This window comes from Gadus macrocephalus, chromosome 6, assembly GCF_031168955.1.
Source record: "Gadus macrocephalus chromosome 6, ASM3116895v1".
Taxonomy (NCBI): Eukaryota; Metazoa; Chordata; class Actinopteri; order Gadiformes; family Gadidae; genus Gadus; species Gadus macrocephalus.
In genome coordinates, this window is record NC_082387.1 from 11,583,978 (window position 1) to 11,611,532 (window position 27,555).

Below are 27,555 nucleotides of genomic sequence, written 5' to 3' on the forward strand. Positions count from 1 at the left end.
TTCTGGATATTTTGGACAAATTAAGTAACTAATACTTATGGTTGCATTCCATCCCATTCAAGTATATGTATGTGTCATCATGTTGATAGCTAGTGCTTTACAGATCCAATGCAAGACTACTTTCATGAACTCACGAAACTAAGCACAAAATAAATAAAATAATCAACGTTCACACTGAAATAAAAATAACAGGCTGTTACTGGGACGTTTATTCAAAAAAGAAAAAAGGGGAGATAAAGGCATGAAAGAAAATGTAATTTACAGTTCGCAACAAGTTTTCTGTTAAACATCGACAGTTATACACATCCATTTACACAACCTGTACATCAAAATAAAAGAAAACTACACAAGGCCCCACCCTCGAGAATTAAGGTAACATCTTGAGAATTAATGTCAAAATAACTTAAATAGGTTTTCTAAGTGCAAATCCATACATGAGGGAGTGAGACCCAGGTGGGCTGATGAAGGCGGGGGGGGAGCTCTCATGAGCCATACTGACCATAGGAGCAGCACCCAGGGGTCGCCTGCTTATGTAGGTACAACAAAAAGGCATCGCTAAAAAATAACAAAGCAGGGGTGCACTGCAGTCTGTACTCAACATGATATGATACCCTCACATACACACGCAATAATATTAACTCCACGCCGTTCCTACAGCTTCTCTGCCGATAGCTCTTTGCATTGGTATAAATACACATTTACAATGCATGGCGTGCAATACGATGCATTACTAAGCGTTTGTTGAGTTGCCTTTTGTTCAGGTTTTATATGCTTATTTAATGGCGATGATCCCTCACAATGCACTCTAAACGTTCACACTCCTTCACGGCCTTCCGGTCTCCTACAGGAATACACGCCACCTCTCTTGATCACACAAGGGGCTCGCACAACTATAAGCCTTTAAAGTTCCAACTGCAACAATGTACACCCCTGAATGAATTACCTTGAAGAAAAGACAATGACCGTCAGACTGGCTGCATAATAACATGTGAGTCGCGTGAGAAGCCGTATGTACAGCAGAACTATGTCGTCGTCGTCTGTGCTGGTGCGTGTTGCGTTACTTGTTAGCGTTAAAAACACAGTCACAAGAGGATGCTTTGTACAGGAGGAGCCAAGACGTCTGTCCATCTGATCCAGGGGCAGTAGTGCGTGGTTGTGTGTCCCATCTCGACACACAATGCTGTGTGTGTATATGTGTGCGCGTGTGTGTGTGTTCATAGTAACAAGGCAAGGAGATAATTTTGGAGTGGATTGTCATTAAAGGAAAATAAACACAAACACTTCATGGTCTTGGCAAGCGTCCTTGCTGATGTAGTGGTTGATTTGTGATTGTTGGAGAGTGACGGGTAGGGGGAGGGGCAGAATGGGAACCCATGCAGGCTATTGGGCCATACATGCATCTGTAGCACATGCCAACGCTAACAAAAACAACCGTCAGCTTGGAATCTGACGTGTCATCACCAGGAGTAGGAAATTATTATTATCCCATGGGTCATCATGTAATACGGACCATGTATTTTACTGAGATATACCATCTACTATATACACCTTGTACTGTACTGAGATATACCATGTAATGTATACCCTGTACTGTATTGGGATATACATTGTACTATTTACCTTGTAGCGTACTGGGATATAACATGTTCTGTACTGGGACACAGCTGAATTGAAGTATGTGTTGCAAATAGAGGGAAGGGTGCTTATTCAGCATTTTCATAATAAAATAAAAGGTTGAAAAAACGATTGCGCAAACCGACAGGGTATAGCGTCCTTGTGTAGCACGTGGGTGTGTGTTTGTGTAGCGCATTTGGGAAGCGCGTGTGAGTGTAGGGCGCCTGTGTGCGCTCGTGTGTGTGTGTGTGTGTGTGTGACTAGGACTTCTGCTCGGCTGCTGCTGCAGCCTGTGGTGTGCTCTCTGGCTTAAGGATCTGGTAGGTGATGAGGTACTCCGGGAAGGCCTGAAAGAAACACACAGAATGAGCACTGTGGAGGCCTCTGAGGAGCATGTACAGGACGCCTGGTTGACATGGTCGATGTCCAGATGTAAATCGGCCATGACACGTTTGTTCAAGTCAACCACTCTCGCTGGTAGATATGAAGTGCTTAATCCACGGGTGCAAGAATGAGACTGGTGGATGGTGGTCGATTGATGGCAAACTGCCTAATTACTAAATGCATCAACAACGCGAGAGGGGTCGAGCAAAAATGATGGCTGGTTATATTCTGGACATGGACCATATCAAAATAAAACATGGTGCGAGAAAAGTCAAAAGACATTGAACATATTTACACAACGTACTGTACAAATAACAAAGTGGCGTGGGTCGGGGAAGAGCGTGGTCTTAAGTGACCGCTGTTCCCCGTCACGAGGCGCCGCGCGTCACCGTACCTGCTCTCCGCGGTAGATGACGTACTCGGCGTAGGCCAGGCCGTTGACGCTGGGCCGGCCAATCACAGAGTGGTGTCCGGGGGGGGCGTGGGCCATCTTCATGGCGCTGAATTGGAGGAAGGACTTCCCCAGGGTGACCCGGCAGAACAGCATCTGTCTGTGGGGGCAGAGGGGGACGGCGCACGTAGGAGGGGGGATGTGGAGAGCGTGGGAGGAGTAAAGGTTAAACACTGGGTACTGAAGGGGTGTGGGGAATGAATAGGACTATTCCCAATTCAATTCTAGCGGTTTGTCTAGCTGAAGCCTGAAAGGATGGCGTTGGAGTGGGGCGACGCCCGGTCAGGTTTCAGCAGCTAACACAGCTGGACCCATGTTGACTCTGATCGCCGAGTCCGTCTTTTGCTACCCGCTTCAGATCGCTTTCGTGCAGAGCACTTACTGCGGACTTTATGTGCTTTAAGGACATTAGTGATTTTTAACTGACAAACCTACAAAGACACCGGAGCTGTGTCTCCACAGAGACCGGCCACGTCTAACTCCATAGATGAACTATCGTTAAGAATAATTTCCTATATCCCAGTACATTAGGCTAATAGTAACTTATACTCGATTTTATGCAGATTCCGACATTGAAGGACGTGCGCGCACAGAGGACCCTGCGCTGGAACAACCCCACCGACGCGTCAGCGGCCGACAGTGGGCACTGACCTGTGGCAGAGATAGCAGGAGCGGTCTTTGTGCGTGGGGCAGCCCGTGCCGCCGCCGATGCCGTACACGTACTGGTTGCTCTTTGACGAGTTCTCGGCGAAGTAGATCCCGGCGCCGAACATGCCCCCGATGTAGGCGTGGCGCTCGTCGAAGCCCTTGTGGATGATGGCGTTGATGAAGGGGGAGCCTGGCGGGGAGAGGGGGTGCGGTTAGTCGCGCCGCCGCCGGTTCTACGTTTTGCCTGCGACTGTGGTGTGGCTTTCATTCAGACCTGAGGAGGGGTCGGATATGTGGAGCAGGGGCCTAGGGTTTCAAGAGATGGAACTTGGGGGGGGGGGGGGGGGGTGCATGAGAAGGAGCCTAGCAATCAAGGGAAGGAAGCGAGCGAGCGTCCGAGGGAAGGAAACTAGCCTTGGTTACCGTGGAAGAGCATGCGCTCATTGTGGTGGTTGTGGTTCTCGTCGGCGATCTCCTTCTGCCGGTGGGTGTAGCGCTCCCGCAGCTTCTTGTTCACCACCTTCTGGATCTGTGGGGGGCAAGAGACACCGGTCAGGACAAACGCTGTGCGACGGGCGGGCATTGCCGCTGACATTTGTCGTCGGGTTTGGACTTGAAATAAAAGCGGACTCAGCCTTTATTTTATGACCCACTCAACTCGTAAACAACAGGAGGCGTGTTGAACCAGCATCCTAGCTCATTGACCAATCAGAAGAGCCTAGATGTAATCTAAGGGAAACAGGAAGTGGAACTAAATGGTGATTGTAGAAGTAAGGACCTTGATGATGTTGTAACGGCTGAAAACGCCCCCTGCGTTGCCCCCGTCTCTGTGCTCTCGGATAGTGCTTTGCATCTGAAACACAAACACGCACACACTTAGCAGCAGCCATAGATTTGATCTCAGGGAGGAAGACAAAAAAGAACCAGATAGTGTGCATTGACAGACTTTGACCACCAGGGGGCACTAGACATAATAGTGTAAGATGATCAGTCACTGGCATAGACAAATCAGTTGACAAGACTTTTTAGAAGGTGAGGTTTAGCCTTTTTTTTAGAGAGTTACCCATGTTATTAAAGTATTTATACAGAAACCAGAGTACAGAGATACAGCCACCATCCCAAACAATATCCAATTTAGATATAAACTGGACTAGAGAAGTACCAGAAGGTAGTCCATGTGTTTTTCACTGAATGTGTGAGCGCTCCAACCCACCTCCTCCTCCACAGACTGGCACTCCTTGTCATCGGAGGCCAGGTCGATCAGGACCGTGCCCTGGTTGGCACAGTGGAATGTCAGGTAGGGGTTGGCACCTAGACCCCAGAAAAGAGAAACACTGTTAAGTCACAATGGGGAACACGATAGGCTGAAAGAAGACATGTGGCCTTAGGGTTACAAAACAATAAATAAAAAAAGTGATGTAACTAAAAGATGTATTGATCTGCACAGTGACCCTGAAGAAACCATTTAACCGCTGGAGGAAGGCATCCAGACACATCGATACTCTCCTTAGTGGGCCGTGCACATGGACGTGTGTGAGACTGATGTGGAGCCTGAGTCAGGACGAGCACGGAGAGATGGACAGCCCGCGCCTCACCTTGCTGGCCGCCCAGCAGCCGCTCGATGCCCTTGATGAGCTTGTGGCGATGGCCGTAGGCGTTGATCCCGATCTCCTTCAGCTCCTCGTGGCCCATGTCTGCCAGCACGTCCAGCGTGATCTGAGGAGAGAGATGGAGAAATGCACACAGACACAGAGAGACGCCCACAGAGACGGAGAGACACACAGACAGAGAGAAACAGAGGAGTTCATAGTTTAGTAAATCGTTCAGAATCCCAAGAAGACAAATTTAAAGCTTTTACAGACTTGAAGCCAAATAAACTGGTATATTTAGTCACAGTAGTCCTACAGCCAGGAGATGGGTCGAAATTAACTATGAATTAATTTGGTACCCAATGTAAAATTAAATATCCGTATTTGACTCGAATAGAACACAGCCAGTCAGTGTGGCTCTGATGTGAATCATGGTCCTATAAAACAACCATTAAAAACGGATGGGATGGTCATCCTTTCCTCGAGAGGATGATGAATGTGTCGGAGGCTGGGTGAGCTGGGCTGACCTGTTCCCTCTCAAAGATGTCCCTGAGGTGTTCCAGGCCCAGGGTCTTCAGGAACTGGCTGATGTTCATGTCCAGCATCGCCACTGCAACGCAGACCAAAAGACCAAGTTATCACAGCACACCGCACCACAACCTCCACAGCGTCCAAACCACCACAGAATCCATAACCGTCTTCAAGGATCACTGCAAGCCTGGTTGGAGCATACTGACCTTTTCAAGACACTGGTATGTCAAATTTGACCTTATGTGCAGTGTTGTTATTTTTTTAGGAACAAAAAAAATACATTTTTATCCTTACAATTTTTACCAACATATCCGAATCAAATGACCTCAAAACCTCTTCAGATCGAGCCGCGTGCTGCCTTGTGTGTTTTCCCATTCCTCGACACACTTCCCACCATAAACATCAACAGGCCCATCTATTGGTAGTGAGTGCCGCCGTGAACCAGAGCCCCCACTCACTCTCTCCGTCCTTGCGGTCCGAGCCCGAGGCCCCGTCAGCCACCCCGGAGGCGCCGCTGCCCCCCGAGGCCCCCGCCGCCCCGGCCAGGTCGCCCAGCGGGCCCGACAGGTTGTCCATGCTGCTGGCCGCCGACAGGCAGGAGGGCGTGGAGGCCGGGGAGATGACCGAGGCACTGACCACCGTGGCCTGGGGCTTGAAGCAGCTGGGCAGGGCGTCCGGAGGCATGGCGTCCGTCAGGAGGGCCCGGATGTCGTCCGCCTACGGGACAGAGACACAGACGGACAAACAGACGAGAGACGTCAGGATCCAGGAGGGCAGGAGCGTGGCTTACGTGGGTCTGAAAGGGGAGCAGTGCAGCTAGCATTACAAAGCTAGGCGAGACACTATCCAACTCCAAGAACAGGGTTGTAACCCATACTTCAAGTACTTGGTGCTTAATACTTCTTTCTTCAATAGCTGGCACTCTTTGTTGTCTACGGAGAATGGGTTAAACTGGCATTTGTAAGTGCCTGGCACTTGTTTCTATGAACATCTTCACTGCACCGACAGCGAAATATTGTTGTTTCTCTTTCTTCTGACAAATGTACTTATTGCTTTGGATAAAAGCGTCTGCTACATTCCCTTAATGTAAATGTAAATGCTTTTTATGCACTATTAATACTCATAAAGCAGGTCTTCCATTTAGCGGCTTCCTCTCGCTCTGTAGGATCAGTAGAACCAACCCATTATCATGTTAGGCCCTAGCACTGCTAGGACATGTTTGTGCTGGACCAGGGTCTCTCCGGGGCCCTCTAGGGGGAGGGGGGGGGGGGCAGTGGGGTGCCGGGGCCTACCGTGGCCAGGTCCAGAGCCGTCTGCCCCTCCTGGTTCTTCATGGTGGGGTCGGCGCCGTGCGCCAGCAGCAGGGCACACAGCTGCGTGCGGCCCTTCTGGGCCGCCTCGTGGAGCGGCGTGAAGGCCCACTTGTCCGTGGCGTTCACGCACGTGTTGTACTTGATGAGCAGCGCCGCGATGTCCACGTGCTGCCGGGGGCGGGACGAGACGGAGGTCAGAGGAACAGACGGTGGGGCGCAACGCGACACGTGAATAGATAACTACGTGTGGCTTGTCTACAGTATAATTGCTATCATGTTATTGTCATAGTATTAGTCATAATGCTATAATTATTTTTAATTTGTTCTGGCAGCCTTGTTGAATAGTTTTTCATGCCGTCGTGTTGGCTTGTGCGTGTGGGCGACGCAGACATTGTTTATTAAACTGAAGGCGAGGACACGTTTTAAAAAGGTTTGTGGAGGTCGATGCCATGCTACAATGTGTGGGCTCCAATGACACGAGTCCCATTGTAGCATTAGGGTTAGCCTAGTGGGGTACATGCAGTGGGACCTCACCCCGTAGGAGGCGGCGTTGTGTAGGGGGATGAGGCCCCCCTTGTCCTGGGCGTTGACGTCGGCCCCGTGCTCCAGCAGGTACTCTGCCACCTCCAGGTTGTTGTAGCCAGCTGGGGAACACACGCACGCACTTTTGAACTTGGAGCTATAGCATCAGCCTTTTTGCGAAAATAAACGCTTGTTAAAGTCAAAGGTCAAATATGCAAGGTTTGTGATTTCAGTGCCAGTAAACAGAAAAACAAAACGCTGAATTCTCTACTTGTCTGCTGGAAAATTAACCTTGATCCCTGTAGCCGTTCAATAAGCAACATCACAGAACGTGTTGAACACATTCAGTCCCACTATTTGAATGCATGAACGAGTACTTTATCGACTGAAAAACCACACATGCACCGTTCTCCCCCACACATTCAACAACCCTGCCGCCATGACCTCCGACCCGTTGGCCCGCTGGGCTCAGCCGGGGGGGGGGGCCCCCCTGACGTACCTGCGAGGTGCAGCGGGGTGGAGTTGCGGCCCTGCGTGTCCCTGCAGTTGATGTTCTCCGGGGAGCAGAGCTTCTGCACGCGGGCCAGGCAGCCCTTCTTGGCGGCGTCCAGCAGGGCGGCGTCGCCGCGCAGCAGGTCCTGGATGTCCGTGTCCCCGTCCTTCACCATGTCCAGGGGCATGTTGCCGTCACGGTTCTTCTTGGTGGGGTCCGCTCCGTGCTGGTTGGGGGTGGGTGAAGTGTTTTTTAATGTGTGTCACTGGTCAAAGGGTTTCATTGCCAAATGTGAAGTCTAGGCCGGTCGTTCTTATGACAAAGAACACGGCCCTGATTGATGATAGGAGAATCAGTTGATTGAAGTGGGTTTTCATTTAGATTTTCATGCTAGGGGGGGGGGCTCATTCTCCATCTTAAGGAAATGTGTGAACAGGAAGATTATCCGCTCCTCAATGAATCCAGAAGCTCTCGCTCGGCTCCAAAGCACCTCGGTAACAAACTGGAACCCGGGAACATTCAGGAGCCACTGAGGTGCCGGTAAGGGGGGGGTATCCCCAGGATACCTAGAGGAGGTCGCCTGTGGACCTGGGGGCTGGACCAGTGAGCCCGGGCCTCACCTTGAGCAGCAGCTTGCAGATCTCGTACTTCCCCTTGGCGGCGGCCTCGTGCAGCGGGGTGAACTTCCAGAGGTCCGCCACGTTGACCGAGGCCCCGTGCCGGACCAGGAGCTCCGCCACCTCGTAGTGGCCGTAGGAGCACGCGTTGTGGAGGGGCACCAGACCGCTGGGAGGGGGGGGGGGGGGGGTTGGATGTTAGTATGAGGATCTACATGGACATATAAATATATCCCTCGTAATGTTTGGAGCACGTCCCCGGAAATGGATCCCAGACGACAAACCGTTGTGTGTGAGGTGTGTGAAGTTTGACAGCCTTGCGGCAACATTTGCCAGACGGTTGTTTAGGGTATGTAGGACAGCCCGGAAATTAATTAAACGTCTGATTGACTGTCAGAAGCTCGTCAGAGGTTTTGACAGCCTTGGTGGTAAAACCTCCTCCTAGCGTCGAGGTGTCCCTGAGCAAGGCACCTAAACCGACGGCCCCCCCGACGAGCTGGCTGTCGCCTCGCATGGCTGACGCCGCAGTCGGTGTGTGAATGGGTGTAAGAATGTCAGGCCACATTGTAAAGCGCTTTGGGGGGCCACTGGTTACAAAAAAAAAAAAACGCTTAATAAATGCAGCCCATTTTACCAAACGCTATATATATTGTGTATTAATACACAATAAGATGAAGAACTAAACCCTCTGTGGCGCTCACCCCTTGTCTTTGGCGTGGACGTCGGCGCCGTGGTGCAGCAGGTACTCCACCACCGCCACGCGGTTGTAGCCGGCGGCAAAGTGGAGCGGCGTGGAGTGGCGCCCCTCCAGGTCTCGGCAGTTGACGTTCTGCGGCGTGCACAGTTGCTGCCGTGCACAGAGACACACGCACTGTGATTAATACACACCCTGTGATTCGGATGTATTCCGCCGTGTGGTCTGGGTGAGCTCATTTAAATATTTCTAAAAACGGGATTGATATTTCATGAGACGCGCTTCACTGGAGAGCTGAAGAGCTCTCCAGTGAAGCGCTTCTAATGAAATATCAATTTAGAAAAAGGGTTTTCTGTATATTACCACCATCCAAAATCCTTAAACTTCCTGGCAATCAAGCCACAGTGGGCGATGTGTAATGGACTACAGTATATTACAGTGTAAGAAGGCCAGCAGAGGAGGAGAGCCCGGCCACTCAGCCAGAGGACATACCTGCACTGTGTCCAGGTCACCGGCTTTGGCCGCCTCCAGGAACCGATAGTCCACGTCGGAGTTACGGGTGGGGACGTTCTCTGGAGGAACAAGGACATAGCAATCATCAGCTACCATCCATTAACCAAACGTCTTGAGCAGCGTCAACACACCGTTAGAGATCGGCAAGTTCATACCATTTACTTATTTTTCCATTTAGCAAAACACACATACTTAACTCAGTGCATTGCAGGTCTTTCTGCTGAATCTAGGTTAGCTACAGGTAGATTGTGGAGCATATGGGGAATCAAGCTCAGGGCCTTTCTGCGCTGGGAGGGGCTCCCACCCAGACCAGGGCTTACCGTTGAGGATCTGCTGCACCGCCTCGTTGCCCATCTGGGCAGCAGTGAAGCCCTGCAGGGACACGATGGAGGGGTCGGCGCCGTAGCTCAGCAGCAGCCTGCAGGTCTGGATGTGGCCCGCCAGCGCCGCCCGGTGGAGGGAGGTCTGCCCCAGCGTGTCCACCGCGTTGACCTGGTGGCGCAGGGGGAGAGAGGGGCAACAGAGAGGCCTTTAGCAACGCAGGACTGGTTCAGGAATGAGGATCGAGGTGATGATTTACAATTAGGTTTGTATTGCCCATCGTTGGTGATGCACTTCATCAAACAGGTTAATGATTTAGCTGAGTAAGGGAAAACCATGCTGGGCTCAAATCAAAGTTGTTCTAGTGTGCCTTAGTTGTACTATTTTCTATTAGAGGATGTGCAGAACAAGATGAAGGTTGATTTCAGATTGGCACACATCGTTAATGCCCTGAGTGCTACGATGGTCGATGTTCTCATCCCTCCGTTGCTGTGCGTCTGTAACGAGAGGCTAGCCAGGGTCAACGCGTGGTGAACAGGGTACGGGCCGGTACCTTGGCTCCATGCTTCTGCAGGACCTCCAGGATGTCGTTGTGCGCCCTCTCAGCGGCAACGTGAAGCGGCGTCATGAAGCTGCAACACAAGGGAGTGTTCAGTTTCAATTATATAATGTTTTCATTTTTCTGAAATGCTATGGCTTACATTTTATGTTGTTTCGTTATAACGCCATGTGTGTTAATTTAACCAATTACATTTGCTGTTGCCAAAAAGGGCTTGTATGCAAAAACAACCGCGGTGACTTAACTACAACCGTGTCTAATCTAGCCAGAAGCATCTAAGCTCGCTAGCAACATAGTTACAGCAACTGTTTGATCTTGCATCAAAGGAGCCCTGTATCAGGTTTGAATTGCGGTTTCCCCGAGTCAAGCCAACCACCACCCAAACGTCCGTGGGGAGCGGTTTCCCTTGGAGGAGAATCCAGTCCACCGGCACACTATTATCCTGGCAGATAGCAGCCGTCTCATGATTGGCTGTTCTTACTCTTTGTTCTTCTCGTTGATGTTGGCTCCCTTGCGCAGCAACAGCTCGGTCACCTGTTTGCGCTTGGGGTGAGGGGAGGCCACCGCACAATGCTGTGAAACACAGGAGCAGTTCATTAACACTCGGGTCAACACAGGATTAGGATTTGCCAGGAGTCTCTTTGTGATAATCTACTCCTCCGAGCACGTTAATTAAACCTTCATTTTTTCACACTGAGGCGCATTGGCTGCGCAAAGGGACCAATGACGTCTCAATCTAAATCATATCAATACAGCAAATCAAAAAATCTAGAAAGCGTGCTCTAACACAAACTTTGCTATCGAGTTCCAACAGTGCGATGGGATAAAGGCTAGTGTCTACCAGGGCGGTCTCATTGGTCTGGGGGTGCTTGAAGCTGATGATCTCCAGGGCCAGGGTCTTCTTCACCTTGGCCATGTCGGCCTCCCGCGCTGCCTGGAGCAGCGAGTGACCTTTGAACTCGTCTACAAGTCACGGAAAAGACAAAGATGTATAATTGTAAGTGGGCCTCAAACATACTGCCATGAAAAACTGATATAGGATTTCTTTCTGAGTCATTTATACACGTTTTGTACAAAATGTCAGCAGGGTAGGGGTATAATAATCACATATCAATCTTCTATAATTTCTGAATTATTTCCCAAAAATAATGTTATTCTTTACTTTATTTATTTCCCCGTCTTAATTCATCCATTGTGTTTAGATTTTTACGATTCATCGTAATTACTTTTTCTAATCAATAATCTTGGTAAACTTCTCTCTGCTTTCATGCAATAATTTACCCCACCTCCTTTCTTAGCACACAGCGGACTAAATCCCTGAAATTAGTACACAATGTCCCGAAACATAATCCATTTTTAATCTAGATTGTGAGATACCGAATGATTACCACCCCTACTGCAGGATAGACACTACAGTGTGTGTGTGCACATGCTCACAGGTGAGTCTCTCCTTGAGCTCCGGGGTGGGGGCCATGTCCACGGCGCTCTTGCTGTGGCAGTTGAGCAGGGTGGGGTCCGCGCCGTGGCTCAGCAGGAGCGAGCACACCTCCACGCGGTTCTTGGAGGCGGCCTCGTGCAGCGGCGTGAACTGCCACAGGTCCATGGCGTTGACACAGGCCCCGTGCTGCGGGAGGAGGGACAGAACATACGTGTGAAGAGATAGGTCGGGCCATGTGATGTTCATGCTCAGTGGTCCCGAGTGGCTCAACTGGTAGAGAACGCCATTAACACTGCTAGGCTAAGGTGTCTGATTTTCCACTGAGGCAAACCAAAGCTCAGGATATATGAACCCACTAAATGTTTATAAAATGAGTGATTTATGTACATTCATGGCGGATGAGAACATTCCCATTATCCAATGAGACTGAAATAGTGTTTGTAAAATAGCGTGCACATGGGCCTTACTTTAAGCAGGAGCTCTGTGACCTCAAAGTGACCGTAGGAGCAGGCATTGTGAAGTGGAACCAGACCTCTGTTGGGGGAGGATGAAGAGGACGGGATAGGTCAGCATAGATTGTAAAACTCCCATGCCTAACATAAGGTCAAAAAGGTCATCACCCTTTCACACCAAAGGAATTCCCCAAAAAAAAAGAGTTTTGTTTATGTGACAAGTGTGATATTTGGCTTATGGCAGATCAATATCCGGAGGGTCGGACCATATACAAATGAAGTCGTCCAATGGTTCAACAAAAAAAAATTATCATATTTTATCTCAATGCAAGTAAAAACAGTAAAAACAGCCCGACTTTATGTGAACACCTCTACATGGTTTAAACAGGGCCGCCAGCGACCCAGAGAGGCGCCTCACCCTTTGTCCTTGGCGTGGACGTCGGCGCCGTGCTGCAGGAGGAGCTGGACGATGCGGACGCGGTTGTACCCGGCGGCCAGGTGCAGCGGCGTTGACTGTGGGAGACAGAGGGAGACAGCCACCTCGTCTGGTTAGGGCGCCAGTGGCACGTGGGGTGCGGGAGTATGGCAGGTGCTGCCTTTGGTCTGAGGTGGGGTGTAAGGGATGCGGAGGCATGAAGGGAAGGGGGGGGGGGGGGGGTGGGGGGGCTGATTAGGGCCGGAAGCAATGTGCTGCGCAAGCCTTCACTCTGTAAGTTGCGGATGGATGGTAACGACGACGGCAACGATGGCAGTGGATGGATGGAGGCTTTCCTGGGGGGGAGGCCCTGCCCCCCAAACGCTGAGCCACTCTGGGCAGCGGGCTGGCTGTCAACGGGAGCCTGCGGGGCGTCAACCTCGACTAGCACTGACCCACAGAGGGAGAACCTTATGGAAGCCAAACTTTCCTTGGGGCACTGGGGCTTTTAAAAATCAAACCAATCCAAAAGGGGTGACCCGGCTAGTCAGTATTGGAGATTTAAAAAAATAAAACAAAAACTTTGCGAAAAAAAGCTTAAGAATGCGTAGAGGGATGAGGTAAGCAAGGCTGTTATAGAGCACTTTTTTTAGCAGACAAAAAATTGTTATGTTAGTTAAAGCGAAGCCGCAAAGCAGATTCTTCAAACAAATTAATCCTCCAAATCAAGTGCAGGTCTACTCCACCATGAAAGGGTTGGGGTGATGGGGCAGAACGGGGGGGGGGCTATTTAACTTAATTCTCATGCACATGGCTGAAGATCAAAACCAAAATGCCCATTGTACAAGACAACCTCAACACACTGACAGCGTCTGTTGGGCAAAGAGCAGGCAACCAAATCAAGGTGGCGTCATCCAGTGTTAGGATAATGTGAACGATCAAAGGGAGTCAAATTACTGACGGCTGCACAGCACCAAAGGCAATGGTACATTATATGCACTACAAATACTAGTACAGTTACAACATGGGGAGGGGGAGGGGGGGTGCACACATTTCCACATAAACATGTATTAAACATATTGACACAATGCAGGGTGCAGGCCTTTGAGCATGCATGAGTGATCATAGAGCACATAAATACAATTAAATGATTATAAAGAATAGACACCGTGGCTTGGCGAGCAAGTAGCTAAAGACCGAGTGTGAGTGAGTAGGAGGTTTCATTTGGAACGGGTGCAGGAGAGTGAAGAGAGGCATCGAGAGAGCAAGCGATGGAGAAATATGGCGATCCTCTCCAAGCCGAACACGGTTGGAGGGTGTCCGCTCAACGCAACTACCACCCACGCACACTCTTCCCGTCCCCCACACAGTCCATCCTTTCTTTCCTCACACACACACACACACACAGACAGACACACTCACAGAAACACACAAACGAGCATTAGGGCGGGAAAGATGAGGGTGACCCATACACCAAGGTCCGTGGTGTGCAATTAACGTGTGACAGCCAGCTCATTGGTCAAATCATAATGGATTAACAGACTAAAAAATAAAAATAAATAAAAATCACAACAGTGCATCAATCAAGTGGCAGTTATCAAGGTCAACTTACCAGCATTTTTTGGGATGTTGACTGATCGACAAATGTTGCCAGAGTCACACGGAAAACAAAACGAAACAAAAAATTACAAAATGATAGCATCTTGGTCACAGCAGTTCTCCCTGAAACACAAGCCTAGGTCTACAGGTATATATATAGTCCTAGGTCTATAGGCCTAGGTCTTCATTGAGAGCAGGGCAGAGTACAACAGCTTTGGGGTTACAAAAATTATTATTGGGCTCTCTAAAAATAATAAAACAAAGCAGGGGTGTTCATGGCTCTCAGTGGTTCAGTCTGGGTCCACGACCACCCCCGGGGGCGGGTCTTTCATGGCGGTCTGGGTCCACTTCCCCCCAGACCTGCATTGGAACCCGAGCTGCAGCGAGGGGGGTGGGAGGCTGAGCCCAACTGTTTGACTTAGTTAATGTAGAAGCTAAACTCTTGAACTAAACACAAAAAAGGAGAAATATTTTCTCAATATTGAATGAAGGACACGGGCTAGTGGGATTTATAATGGCCACAAGGGGGGTTCAGTTCAGAAGTTTTTCTTTTTTATATGGATTTTTTTAAATATACGATACAAACGTACACAATTATTTATTATGGTAACATAAATAACCCGTCTCCGGGTTCTTCCAAGTAAAATGTTTTGATAAGACCATGTTTCAATAATAAATTCCATCTACACTAATGCCTGGATAAATAATGTCTGTTGAATGTAGTTATATGAGTAATATGAATCCTTAAGCTAGTCCTAAATTATTCAAATCAGCACATCACCAGCACTTTGGGAATCAGACGACATCCGCCAAATGTAAAACAACTTGTCTGGGTTTGTTTATTCCGTCAAGTCACGTGAGCCATCGAAAGGGAAATCCACAGAGCCAAAACTAACCCAAACCACTTTTCCTATTCCCCACTCGAAGATAGTCCCAGTCTTCAGGGTGAAAAAGTCAACATTTACGCACAAGAGAAAATCACTGCAGAGGGAGACCTGCTGAAACTACACGGGTCGAACTAGATAAAGAACCACACACCTGGCCCTTTTTAAAACGGTGGCAACAGCACTAAAAATATCAACTAAGCAGTGTACTTTTCTGTACCTTTGCTAACAAAAGCAAATTATCCCGAAAGGGAAAGTTAGGCCAACCATATGACACTGACCCCTTTGGGCTTCAAGTTATCAATACCCAACAAATATGTGCACATAACACCATATTCAAGAGGTTATGAACAGAAGGGAAAAACACAAAGTGACAACCTGAGCCTACACTGTGGAGATGATAAAGACAAAACAAATTCTACGTCAGAGCAAATAGTTTAAGAGAGGTGTTATGTGAATACCACAGGCTGTATAAAATGGTTTGAGACTCAATAGCTTATTAAAATAAAAACATGTATTAAGACTAGAAGCGTGTTTCATCAGTTTACTAAATGTGCGGGATCCCCTGCTAAAAATCCTTCTTAGTAACAACATTACTTCATAAATTTCAGTACTGTTGTTTATCCATCCACACTCAAAGGGTGCTTTTTTTTCATCAAATACACATTGCTTTATTTATATTTATATATATATATATATATATATATATATTACACATGTTAATATACACTTGTTATTTGTTGCAGATAGGTATTTCCTGACCCGTCCTGTGATGTGTCGGGGCAGGCAAAGTCTTACCTTGCGACCGTCGCTGGCGTGGCAGTTGACATTCAATGGAGTAAGCAGAGCCATGAGCTTCTCCTCATTCCCACTCCTGCGGGAACAACCAGAGCAATGGGTCAGCGTGGCTCTGAGGGGCTCAGCATGTGGACAATAACAGAAAATGTGATGGGAAAACTTAGTGCATGTTCCCACCTGGCGGCCTCCAGGAGCTCATCCTTCTTGTATTCACCTAGATCAGAATAATGACATAGTATATTTAACAGGAATGCTGATTTTGTTTATAGTGATAGGTTGCATGTTTGCCCATGACATAAAAGTCAGCAAGAACAAATTATTGTCAGATGGTTCTTTTGTATCGAGTTCACGATTGTATAGCTAGAGAAATACCGCATACAACCTTGATGCCAACATACACAACGATTTATAATAGCACCCAACTTTTGAGCCTTGCTTGCTAATAGCCAAACAGAAACATTAACACCAGTCCTGATTTGTATGGATACCTAATGCGTTGATGACAAAATAGGACCTTACATAAAATACAATAAATCTGGAAGTGTGACAGTGGAGAAGATTTGAGTTGAGATACTGACCGGTTAGTACAGCTTTGGCTGAGGGGTCAGCCAAATCCAAGGCAGATTTACCATCTGTGTTGCGGATATTAGGATCAGCTCCGTGCTGCAGTAGGACTAAGCAACGACAAAAACGTGAGAGGAAACATGATGTTTTCATTCTAAAAAAAGGGATTCATTAAGCCACTACAACATACAGATATATCTATATATCTATATAGCCAAGTGGTATAATTATTTAAATGTAAAAATCCCTAATTATTAATCTGTTTCACTGACAAAAGCAATTATCATTAAGAAATTAACCAAAAGCATCCTTTTGCTTCACCGTCCTACAACACATACTACACCGGCAGCCAGTCAAATAGTAATTTTGAACAAAGACAGAAGCACAAGGAGTTGCATTAATTTGGGGCAATTCTTAAACTTTAGAACTCACCAATGCAAACGTCTATCTTGCCCTTGATTGCAGCTTCGTGTAAAGGGGTGTAGTTCCAGTTATCCCGGGCGTTGGGGTCGGCACCTTGGCATAACAGGAGACTGACCACCTCGGCGTGGCCAAACGAGCAGGCATTATGCAAGGGAATGAGTCCTCCATCGTCCCGGGCATGGACATTGGCCCCTGTCTGTAAGAGATGCTCAACCACATCTTTTCTGCCAAAACCTAGGGATGCAGGAGGGGATATCAATTTTATTCACACGTGCTCCTCTGTGTTTAAACAACAGAGACGCTGAGAATACATTTAATTGCGTCATCATTTCAGTTCTGGGTTATTCTCACTACTTTTCTAACGTTAATTGACAATACTTGACAAAAAAATGTCAGCCGGAAAGAGTGAATTCTGGGAGCGGGCCGTCTCCTGTTTCAGTTGAGGGTCCTACAGCTGAACACAGACCACCCCTCTGAATTACAGACTACAATAATTAGGGGGCCAAAGTTGACTAAATTAAAACGACATAACATCGTAAAGTGGAGTCTACAATCAGGCACAAGTACATACATACACATTATGGTCATCGGCATACGGTTCACTCTGTACGTTTTTAAAACGTGCAACAGTAAACAGTAAATAAACCCGCTACAATGAATTATAGTGCTATGTACAGAGACAACCACCTGGAAATAACCCACCAGTAATACGGTGCAATCGGCGAAGGAAATAGTCCCGCTTCGTACAGCACTGACGAAATGTGTTTTCCTGCTGAATGCCGTTCATTCAACGGGAACAGCGTGGAAACATGGCAACACGATACAGTTGCCATTTTCTAGCCAATGGAGCTTTTGTTTAGGGATGGGTGGGGGCATGTTGTTAAAACCAAGGCCTACGCAGACCCAGTCCGCACAATACCCTTAAAACCCACGGTACACCACGGGTAAAGGTTGCGAACACTGCATCGACATGCGATGCAAGAGGGTGCAATACAGAAGGGAGATGACACGGCGATGGCTAGCACGGTCGCGTATATCGCACAATCAGCAACGAAAATAAATCGACACGGCGTCAGCTTACCCGCAGCGAAATGAAGGGGGGTCGATTTTCGCCCGGCCATGTCCTTAGCGTTTACATTCACCGAGTCGACGAGCCTCTTCACCCGAGAGACGTCTCCATTCCGACAGGCCTCGAACAATTCCCTGAAAGCTCCACCGATGCCACTGCTCCCGTCCGTGGGACTCGTACAGCCAGAGCCCGGACTCGAGACGCTGCTACCGCCACCCGATGTTGTTGTGGTGGAGCTGGCACTGCTCGCCAGGACCGCGGCTGGTAGATCCGGAGAGGCCAGACTTATCTCCATTCCTCCGCTGCATTCCCGTTCGCCTTCAGGGGGTACGGTGGTCGAAGTCAACAACGCCATCGGCGGAGAGCCCGGCGGGCCGGCTATAAGAGAGCTATTCCGTGGCGGGGACTGAATGGTACTTTGCTGTTGCTGCGAGGAGCGACGAGACACCGCCATTATCGCAGCTCTCTGGCAACAATAATAGTCCTCCCCGTTTCCTGTGTAAGTGGTGCTGCTTCCGGTTACGAAGACTGTCAGCTGTTTCTACGAGGTTACAGATAGATACCTGGAGAGGTCCAGGGATACTTATATGCTTAATATGAATGCAGTTTATTTTAAGAAAAGCCTAACACCTAGTGTTCATACATATATGGTGTCAATTACACAAGACTCAATATTAAGGAGCAAATAAAGTCGAACTTCATAAATGATAGGTTTCATTTGGTTTGTAACCCTGTTTATTATAGTATTATGAAAAATACTTGGAACAAATCAACATAAAAACTGGTTGGAATTCAAATGAAATCCTAAAATGAAAAAGTAAAACAAGATAAAACAAAAGATTAGCTAACAATTACAGTGAAGGCACTGTAGTTAAAGGAAAAATAAAAGAGTTAAAGGAAATATAAACGGTCCGATAATTGGATTCCTGGTTCGGCATGTAGATACATGCCCGCAAGAAAGGCCAGCTTGTGGGCATATTTGCAGGGTGCTGGTACTCGGATGGTTCCAGGCCAGTTCCAGTAAATGTGGCACATCTTGAAAGTGAGCCTAGAATCACATAAGTTACCACGTTAAGACAACGTGATTTGGTTTGCCCGTGAGCAAAATTATGACCAGCTCCAGGTCTTCTTAACACCAATTTGTTAATTTGTTATTTTACCGTTGCAAGTGGTCAGGGGGCAGATTGGCGGTGTTGTACACCGAGACGTAGTGTGTAGGGAAGCCACATCCTTGGCGGATGGAATGTGCCATCAGGAAGAAGTCCACCCTGAAGTGATACATTTTTGTTATCATGGTTAACATTGAAAGGCAGAATAATGAAAGGACAGATGTCATGTTTTTTTATTTAAAAAACGTAATAGAGCCACAAGCCAATCTCCCCCTCGTGGACAATAAAGCTCTTATTCTTATTCAGTGTGGCTATTGGCTCTTGTAAGGCCGTTATGGCCAGTCTACCAACGATATGAACTGGGAACCGACCATTCTCTCTGTGTCAGGGTGTGGTCCAGAACAGTCCCAGGTGGAGGGGTCACGAGGCGGTCCCCGGCCTTGGAGTAGAGGGTGGTGTTGATCCTCTTCTGCACCACTATGAACACCAGCTTTGGCTCATAGCTCGGGAACGTCCTGAAAGACTTGAGCAGCTGTGGGACCTCGTGGGCGGCCACCACATTTAGCTGGCTGTCTGACACCCCGTCCCGGTACACCACGATCTTCTCTGGCAGATTGTGGTTCACCTTAAGGAAACAGACGTATGAATCAGAGTGCAAGGCTCCAGAATAACATTTCACATTTTGGAATGGTGCAAAATTTTAGGTGCACTAACCCGTCATTTCGGTGCACCCAATATTCCCCCCCCACGCCTTTTACCGCTGCAATAATACATTTGAAGTGTACCCGTCACAGAACACGGCGTGTTTGTTGGAGACAGCGTTTTTTTTAACGTTTCAATTCGCAACGTGGATGCTCCGACAGCAAAAGCCCTTTTCCCAGCCATGCTTTAACCCATTGGCGCCGGATGCTGCGTCGCGCAACATGGCCCCTCCTGCCGGGAGCTGCGTAGCGCAACATTAGCTCTTCTGCTGGCTGCTGCGTGGCGCAGCATTTTGTACACGTGATTGTTTTCATGACGAATGCAGCAAATAACTCACTTTGGTTGGTTAAAATAAACATGAGGTGGGTCTTAAGGCTTTGGTAAAGATCTGGTAACCACCAAAATGCACTTTGGTTGGCTGAAAATCACGTCAATCAATCAGATATACACGTGATTTTCTATTTTTGTTTTTAGCGACTCGTCTAGCTGGCGACCGAGAAGTAGCAATGAACATGGAGGATTTTGATAGCGATGGCAGTGATATTGACATAGAATTCAAGGGATTTGAGTATGAGAATGAGGACGAGAATGATTTTGTGCCGGTTGATCCACTGGATCGGGCACAGAAGTGGGAATTTTTGGACACCGAAGGAGAGGAGGAGGATGACTTTCGGGGATTCCAGGTGGACTGGAGAACCGGCAATTACCAGCCTCGGAAAACAAAGACATTCTCTCGCACACCGGTGGTGAAACAACCGATCCCCTTGGATGCTAGCCCACTCGATGTGTTTTCCAGGATCTTTACCGATCAGCTGTGGGACACGTTATTGACCGAAACGAATCGGTACGCGGAACAGGTACGAGCTCAGACCCCCACGACCTCAAGTGGACCCCGGTCCCGAAAACAGAAATGAAAACATTCCTCGGGCTGTGTCTTTGCTTTGGAATTTTAAAGATACCAGCACGCCGTGATTACTGGAGGCAAACTAAGTGGCTCTACCAAACAAATGTCAAGGGACCGTTTCGACATGATCTGGAGGTAATTATTTATGTTTTCTTTTCTTGTGCTCTCTTCCGAGTTCCATTCTCTTCTCTTAGAAAACGGAATGGCCAGTAATGATAGTGGTGCTATAGCAATTACTAATGGTGATGATGGTTGATATTGAATAAATACAATAATGTTAGTTATAAATACAATAATGGAATAATGAATAAATAGTAATACAATTATGAATAAATATAAATACTATAAATAACATAATACAAATAAACACAATGATGGAAATAAATGTCAGGCTCAAATTCTTTGTCATTTGCATTTTAAGATATCTCCATCTAGAAGATAACTTGGACCCTGCCTTGGATAAATCCGATAAGCTGTGGAAGATCCGGCGGTTCATGGACCTCCTCTTGCATCAGTTCCAGGCCCTCTATGAGGTCAATGGGTTTTTGAGCGTGGATGAGTCCATGGTAAAATACAAGGGACGCCTTGCCTTCCGGCAGTACCTCCCCATGAAGCCGGTGAAGTGGGGGATAAAGGTGTGGGTCATGGCAGAGAGCAATACAGGCTACGTAAACAATTTTCAAGTTTACACAGGGGCCATTGCAGGCAAGACCGAGACAGGCCTGGCTTACCGGATTGTGTCAGACCTGGCTAAACCGTATTTTGGGTCAAACTTGTGTGTTTACATGGACAACTTTTACACCAGCGTGAAGTTGTTGCTGGATCTGCAGGTCAGGGGTGTGCCTTTACAATACTTTGGTTAAAATGTTATTTGTTGTATTTTATATCATTGATTTATACTGTTTTTTCTTCTTAATCTTGTTTTGAGAATGTTTTTAAAATGTTGCTGTTATGGTTGTGCTCAGGGAGCATGTTTTAATAAAACCTGTAGTTCTTACCTTTACAATGCTTTTTATTTCATGTTTCTAGGTGCTCCAGAGGCTTAGATATTAAGGTTTATGTAGACGTTGACAATTCTTACTATTTTCTCAGAAAACCCTCAGGAAATGAGGTTCTTTTTCCTAGAATAGCATAGGATTTTAGCAGGCGTTTTTAGCAGGCGTTTTAGGCATAAATGGGTTAACGCACTCTTTGCAATAAATACAGAGCATAATTTTAACCGTCTCATCATACCCGAGCCACAACAATTGGACAAGCCGTTCTTTGCGAATTGCATATATTTTGGACTTTTTCTATGTGTAAGACTCAGGCTCCGATGATCCCGTCTCCACCCATGTTGGGTAGGGATTAGGCATTTGACCGGGGAGAGGGGAGACAGGTGGTTGAGCGGTTACATCCGCAGATGATGATGTCGGGTCAGGGCTGGGCCGTTCAGGGCCGGGGACAAGTTGAACAGACACAAGCATTTTTAATTGACGAAAAAAAATGATCAATAGTTCTAATTGTTCACGGTTGTGATGTCGCTTGAGGTACGGTTCAACACATGCCTTCCTTTTATTTCCCCACCCGCATTCAGTGAAGAAGAATATTAGGTTCTGTTGCAATCAGAGGCACGTCTTTGCAGAATGCGGGAAGGAAATATAATAATAATGTGACACATACAGAGACCAGTGCTCGGAGTGGGCCGGCACTTCTACAATTTACCCTTAGGCGCACTTTTCTTGCGTACCGGCACTCGTCACAGGCTGCTGGTACTCTACTCTGCCCTATCAAAGTCTGGTTTTCTCTCTATCATATTATGATCCTATAAAGTGGACAGAACAAACAATAAGGTGAATAGGCTAAATGTAAAAAAAAAACTACTTTACCCAGGGGGCACTACTGCGTTCCCATGGTGCACTGTGGCGATCACCGGGTTCCATTGTTTAATTCGCGCCAGTCTGCGTTTGTTGGCAGCTAGTCAATGTAATGACTGCGAGGATAACCTTTCCAAAATGTTAAACTGGCTCCACAAGAGCGAAAGGACACGAACGGATTCAGAAGAGGACACGTCCGATCTTCTAAAATCAAATGACTTGTCAACATTAGCTTTAGCACCGCTTACGAGAACGAGCGTTAGCACCGCTCCGAGCTGTCCAAAGCCTGACATGCTATCAGCCGAACGACCAGACCGACCAGCGGCTCCCGATAACGCAGTGTTCTGTGCAGTAATAATAACCCGGTGAGTCGTGCAGATGAATGGCCTGACTGTTGGGTCAAGTGACCAAATAATGTATTTTTTAATCACAAAACGACTGGCTCATTGCCAAAGGAAAAACGCTAGGCTGCGAAGTGTGCAGCAAAGTAAAATTGCTTGCTGCTCACACAGAGCAGGGACTGAGGCTGTCACCTGAGTGGAGTGGCTGTTCAATCTCTGCCTTTGGTACTGACAAGGCTAAGCAACAGCATTCACTGCGTAAGAAAATCAAGGAACACAGATTCCAGATCCCATTTAAAAGCAGCGGAGATAGAATAGAACTCAGAACGTAATGACATTCACCAGAGTGTTCCGAAAAGCCTACAAAATCGGTAAGCATGGGCGTCCATTTACAGATATGCCAACTGATGTGACCTTGCAGGAGTTAAATGGAGTGAACATGGGGCGAGTTTTGCACACAGACAAGACATGTGGTGATATAATCGACCATATTGCTACAGACATGCAGAAGAAAACAACATAATCAAAAACAGACGAAAATTGTGCGCATGTTGATTGACGAATCCACCACATTCAGTGGCAAGACTGTTGGTGGTCTGTTTAAGGGCAGCTATTGCTGATGCAGAGCCGGACACAATCTTCTTCGATCTTCTTGAGTTGGATGGGACCACAGCAAACATAATCGTAGACACATTAATGACATGCCTTCATAAATATGGCTTTGATGAGAACTTTTTGGGTGAGTGTTTTGTGGCCTTTGCATGTGATGGAGCAACTGTCATGCTTGGCAGACACGCAGGGGTTGCTACACAGCTTTGTGCTTAATTCCCACACCTATTTGTGTGGCACTGCTCAAATCATCGCTTCCACTAGAGTTCTACAATTCCAGCCTGAAGACTTCATTGCACCACACACTAAATCCTTGTGTAATTGGCACTAAGCATGGTGATGCAGATTTGCTCACTAAAGCAAGTGTATTCCAATAATTAGGTGAGTGCTGCATGCAGCGCTTAACTATTGTTCTTCATACGTTTTATTAGGCGAGTGCTGCATGCAGCGCTCAACTATTGTTCTTATTACGTTTTCTTAAGCTTTCTTTCTTATTCTCTACAAACTTTGGGACCTATCTCCTTCCTCAATTTTTCACCTAGAGACTCTATTCAAATTTTAAAATATTTAGAATAGCTTGAAACGCTTCTTTTCAGATTTTTTTTATATTTTATGCTTTTTAAAATATTCTACTTTTAAAATACTATCTTTTTTTTTAACATGGGAGTCAATGGGAGGACGGCGGAGCCATCCTCTGGTACTTCAACAGTTTAAGACGTAACTCGATACATTTTCAACCGTTTATCTTTGTTCCAAGCATTAAACAAACAAAACAGAATTTCGATATAATTTAAACTTTCTTCAGAATCACAGTTTTAGTTTCAAACAGTCATATTCTACGGTTGGTCCCATTGAAGCCTTCTGCCCATTCTGACACTTAAATTACTTAAGACATCGTAACTCGGTCAAATTTCAACCGTTTACCATTGTTCAAACCATTGAACAAATCTACACACTTGTTTCTTCAATAATATCCAAACTGAATTTTGGTATCATTTAAACTTTATTCAGAATCCCAGTTTTAGTTTCATACCGGGTTCGTTTTCAGTTGGTCTCATTGATTTACGTTGACGCTGGAGCGTGAGGACGTTCAGCAGTGTTGCCAGATTGGGCGTTTTTTCTCGCCGGATTGGGCTACTTTTGGAAGGCGTGTTGCCAGATTGGGCGGTTTTCCCCACTATTGAGCTACCTTTAATCACGCACCGGCTTGCTGACACACACACACACACACACACACACACACACACACACACACACACACACACACACACACACACACACACACACACACACACACACACACACACACTTCAGTTCAATTCATTTCTGCATTTTTAGCAGTGGCGGGCCGTCAGGGCCAGCAAAGCCTTCTCTGCTGGCCTAGACACTTTCAGAACAATACATTATTTTTATAAAATATATAATTTATACCTTTTAATATATATATTTTTCATTCATTCTATCCGTATTTATTTGTTTTTCCTTCAATTGCGTTGCCTCCAGCGCGATAATATATATATTAGAGCCCTTATCCAATCAGATTATTTCCCTGGTCTGTCTCCAGGTAAAAAATTATCTAGCCGAGGCCTTCAGAAACCTGAGAGAATCCCCTCGCTGATAACGCTAATGGGGACTATGTTGTTGATTGACATGTTCATCAACCAATCAGATTTCGAGTATGCCGAGTTGGGTGTATCCTTTTACACGTCAAGGCCTTCTAGCTGGCCTTGTTGTTTGGCGCCATCAGGAGGAAAACAAAAGGAATTACAACTAGCTAGCAGCGATATTATATAGATCATTAGGTTCGATTTTTTTAGATTAGATTCACTTTAATTACAATGGATGACAGAGGAGAAGGACTGGATATTGCGGCTGACTTGTTGAAAAAGTCTTTTTCGAGAAGGATTTTTTCAGAAAAGCTAGAAATTGTGAAACACCAACGGCGCAGCTAGCTGCTCTGACCCAGCCGGGCAAAGGATTTTTTGCGGCACTTTCAATCCAGCAACTACGAGAGGTATAGTTGGCTGACAGCGTCAAGTGGTCATTGTAATCTGTATTGCTGCCTGGGAATGCTTGCTATTTGCAACGGATCGATGTGGTGTTTGGAGCCACGGTGGGTTTTCCAACCCGAGTTGTCTCACAAAGTCGGCATTGAGACACCAAAGTACGGCGGGCTACTTGCATGCAACAGTCTTGTTGAAGACGTTCGGTGACACCCGAGTGGATTTCAACTCAATGAGCAAGTAAGAAGGGAAACAGAGCTCCACAACGAAATCGCACTTGATTTGTAAAGCCTATATTATTATTCTTTTGGTTTAAAAGAAACAACCCGTGTTTGTTAAAGTAACATGGGATTGTTTTGAATTAGTTCTTGTTTGGTAGTATTGAATATGTATGAATTTATTGCAAAAGTCCTCTAAATCAAGCACAGGTTCTAAGAAAGAAGCACGTACTTTACATCGTTTTTACTAAATAACGGAGGGTTTTTTGCTGCATTCACGGACAGTCGGAAATTGTAGAATCTGACGAATATTACGGTCTTTTCAGCTTATGACTAGGGTAGGCTACGTGCGTTTTGTTGTGGTTGTTTCGGCTTAAAGAAAACAAAAAACATTATTCTTAAAGCCTGTTCAGTTGTCAGGGTTATATTGGGTGGTTACATCAACATGGCAATAACCCTGACGTCATTATTAAGTCATTTGAAAAGCGGTTTACTTCAGGATGATTGGATCAAAGGCCTCATGGTAAAAGTTACGGCCCACCACTGATTTTTAGCAATGCCTTGCGCTTTTCATTCAGCTGTCACTTTATTTGTTTCCAACCATTTACGTTTTCTTAAATGGTGTGCATGTTTACATTGTTTACTCCATTTAGACTTTTGAACTTTTGTTCAAATCCCTTCACTTGATTTAAGCCATTTAACGTTTCTTTATGTCTAAATCTATTTGGCATTATTAAAAAATATTTTCAACCTCACTTTGCTGCCGAAAAAGCATTTTCTGCAGGAAATGCAGTTTCTAGTTGTAATGGTTGTCCCTTTGATTAGTAGCTGTTGAGAGGAGGTGTGTATTTGTCAAGTATATTTTAATTTTTGTCTTGTTAACCCATGGATCTTAAAGCTGCATTAATAATTTTTTGGTCACTTGGGGGCACACAAACAACCTAACATTACAGCTGCACAGCCCGGTCATTATAACTATTACTCAAATTCTTATGGCAGGCATGTTAGCTAACAATTGATACTTACAGTATATATCCATGATATTTAAATCATATGTGACGTATTACATTTACCTACCTTTTAGATTGGACTGGTTTAGTTTACATCAATTCCTAGGATTTAAGGACTTCCCAGCCTGAATACTTCATTTCATTACACACTAAAGCAAGTGTACTCCAATAATTGAAATGGTTGTCCCTTTGATTAAATAGTTTTTGAAGCTCAGCATTACCTCTTGGTTATTTTTTTTACTCAAAAAATCCAGAATTTTACAATGGTTTACTGATTTGCACGCGTCGCATATATGTGAATAAGGGAGTACCGGTACTTCCACTCCAAGCACTGACAGAGACAGACCTGCTAAATGTCCGGCGTGTCATGTTCAGTAGTTGAACGGATGAAACTGTATGTTAGTTTACCTCGTAGTACTTCTGCAGAGCAGCCAGGAGGCACACCTGGAAGCCGTTGATGATCTCCTCATGGGCGGACTGGAAGGTTACTCTGGAGTACCACTGTGTGAGCAGGCTGGAGTGGAATCCCACAAGTGTTAGTGGAGCATTGTTTTTCTGCAAATTTCAGTCATGTGAAAAAATTTGTAAAAATATAGATGCTCGTCCTTTTATATAGACATTGATCAAGGAACATTTCTTAAAAAAAAAAAAGGATAGAGCGCGTGAGAGGCCACTTGTATGCCATGGCGTCATTCAACAAAATGTATTACCAACAAAACAATAATTATACCCAATTATACAGCATTCTAAAAAATAAATAACGAACATTGTTAATGGGTTTGGAGTACCTATTCAAGCTTGCTACAAAACCCATGGCAGATCTGTTCCGCTTGCTGGGGTCATGGTGGACATCAACTCCGATCACCATGAGATGTTTCTGGTGAACAAACAACATCCTTATACATGGCAGAA

At 46.4% G+C, this 27,555-nt stretch overlaps 3 protein-coding genes across 6 annotated transcripts in view; 1 reads left to right on the forward strand and 2 right to left on the reverse strand.

Annotated features, from left to right (window-relative positions):
* Positions 1-194: 194 nt before the first annotated feature.
* On the reverse strand, positions 195-18,388 carry tnksb (tankyrase, TRF1-interacting ankyrin-related ADP-ribose polymerase b). 4 transcript variants are annotated; one of them, XM_060054128.1, is made up of 28 exons: positions 17,904-18,388; positions 16,832-17,056; positions 16,414-16,509; positions 16,013-16,049; positions 15,836-15,911; positions 14,167-14,187; positions 12,558-12,652; positions 12,155-12,221; positions 11,687-11,873; positions 11,091-11,212; positions 10,731-10,822; positions 10,244-10,322; positions 9,690-9,861; positions 9,349-9,428; positions 8,864-9,009; positions 8,166-8,331; positions 7,552-7,771; positions 7,065-7,174; positions 6,510-6,698; positions 5,676-5,934; positions 5,214-5,296; positions 4,693-4,813; positions 4,311-4,408; positions 3,876-3,950; positions 3,521-3,626; positions 3,101-3,287; positions 2,393-2,549; positions 195-1,961 (listed from the first exon to the last, which is right to left on the reverse strand). In XM_060054128.1, exons 1-28 carry the CDS (start codon positions 18,343-18,345, stop codon positions 1,875-1,877), a joined length of 3,795 nt encoding a protein of 1,264 aa, XP_059910111.1. In that variant the 5' UTR covers positions 18,346-18,388; the 3' UTR covers positions 195-1,874. The 4 variants fall into 4 exon arrangements, with proteins under 4 accessions (XP_059910111.1, XP_059910110.1, XP_059910114.1 ...); XM_060054127.1 differs by having other exon boundaries at positions 3,512-3,626; XM_060054131.1 differs by lacking the exon at positions 14,167-14,187.
* A 212-nt stretch (positions 18,389-18,600) lies between these two features.
* Positions 18,601-27,555, reverse strand: part of piwil2 (piwi-like RNA-mediated gene silencing 2) — a 37,554-nt gene continuing 28,599 nt past the window's right edge. Inside the window, exons 20-24 of the mRNA XM_060054132.1 lie at positions 27,432-27,520; positions 27,052-27,157; positions 19,372-19,625; positions 19,052-19,159; positions 18,601-18,939 (exon numbers count right to left, since the gene is read on the reverse strand). Of these exons, the coding sequence (XP_059910115.1) occupies positions 18,783-18,939; positions 19,052-19,159; positions 19,372-19,625; positions 27,052-27,157; positions 27,432-27,520 (714 nt within the window). The 3' untranslated portion in view covers positions 18,601-18,782. The remainder of the gene's footprint in view (positions 18,940-19,051; positions 19,160-19,371; positions 19,626-27,051; positions 27,158-27,431; positions 27,521-27,555) is intronic.
* Positions 20,188-21,789, forward strand: LOC132459529 (piggyBac transposable element-derived protein 4-like). Its single transcript, XM_060054137.1, has 2 exons — positions 20,188-20,741; positions 21,028-21,789. Exons 1-2 carry the CDS (start codon positions 20,710-20,712, stop codon positions 21,467-21,469), a joined length of 474 nt encoding a protein of 157 aa, XP_059910120.1. The 5' UTR covers positions 20,188-20,709; the 3' UTR covers positions 21,470-21,789.

Coding starts and splice junctions, on each gene's coding strand:
- tnksb (XM_060054127.1), bottom strand. CDS start 18,345: ATGGCGGTGTCTCGTCGCTCCTCGCAGCAACAGCAAAGTACCATTCAG. Junction 6,699..7,064: donor ACAACGCCGCCTCCTACGGG/GTGAGGTCCCAC, acceptor CGCCCCCGGCAG/CACGTGGACATCGCGGCGCT. Junction 4,814..5,213: donor ACATCTTTGAGAGGGAACAG/GTCAGCCCAGCT, acceptor CTCTCTCCTCAG/ATCACGCTGGACGTGCTGGC.
- LOC132459529 (XM_060054137.1), top strand. CDS start 20,710: ATGTCAAGGGACCGTTTCGACATGATCTGGAG. Junction 20,742..21,027: donor CGTTTCGACATGATCTGGAG/GTAATTATTTAT, acceptor TTGCATTTTAAG/ATATCTCCATCTAGAAGATA.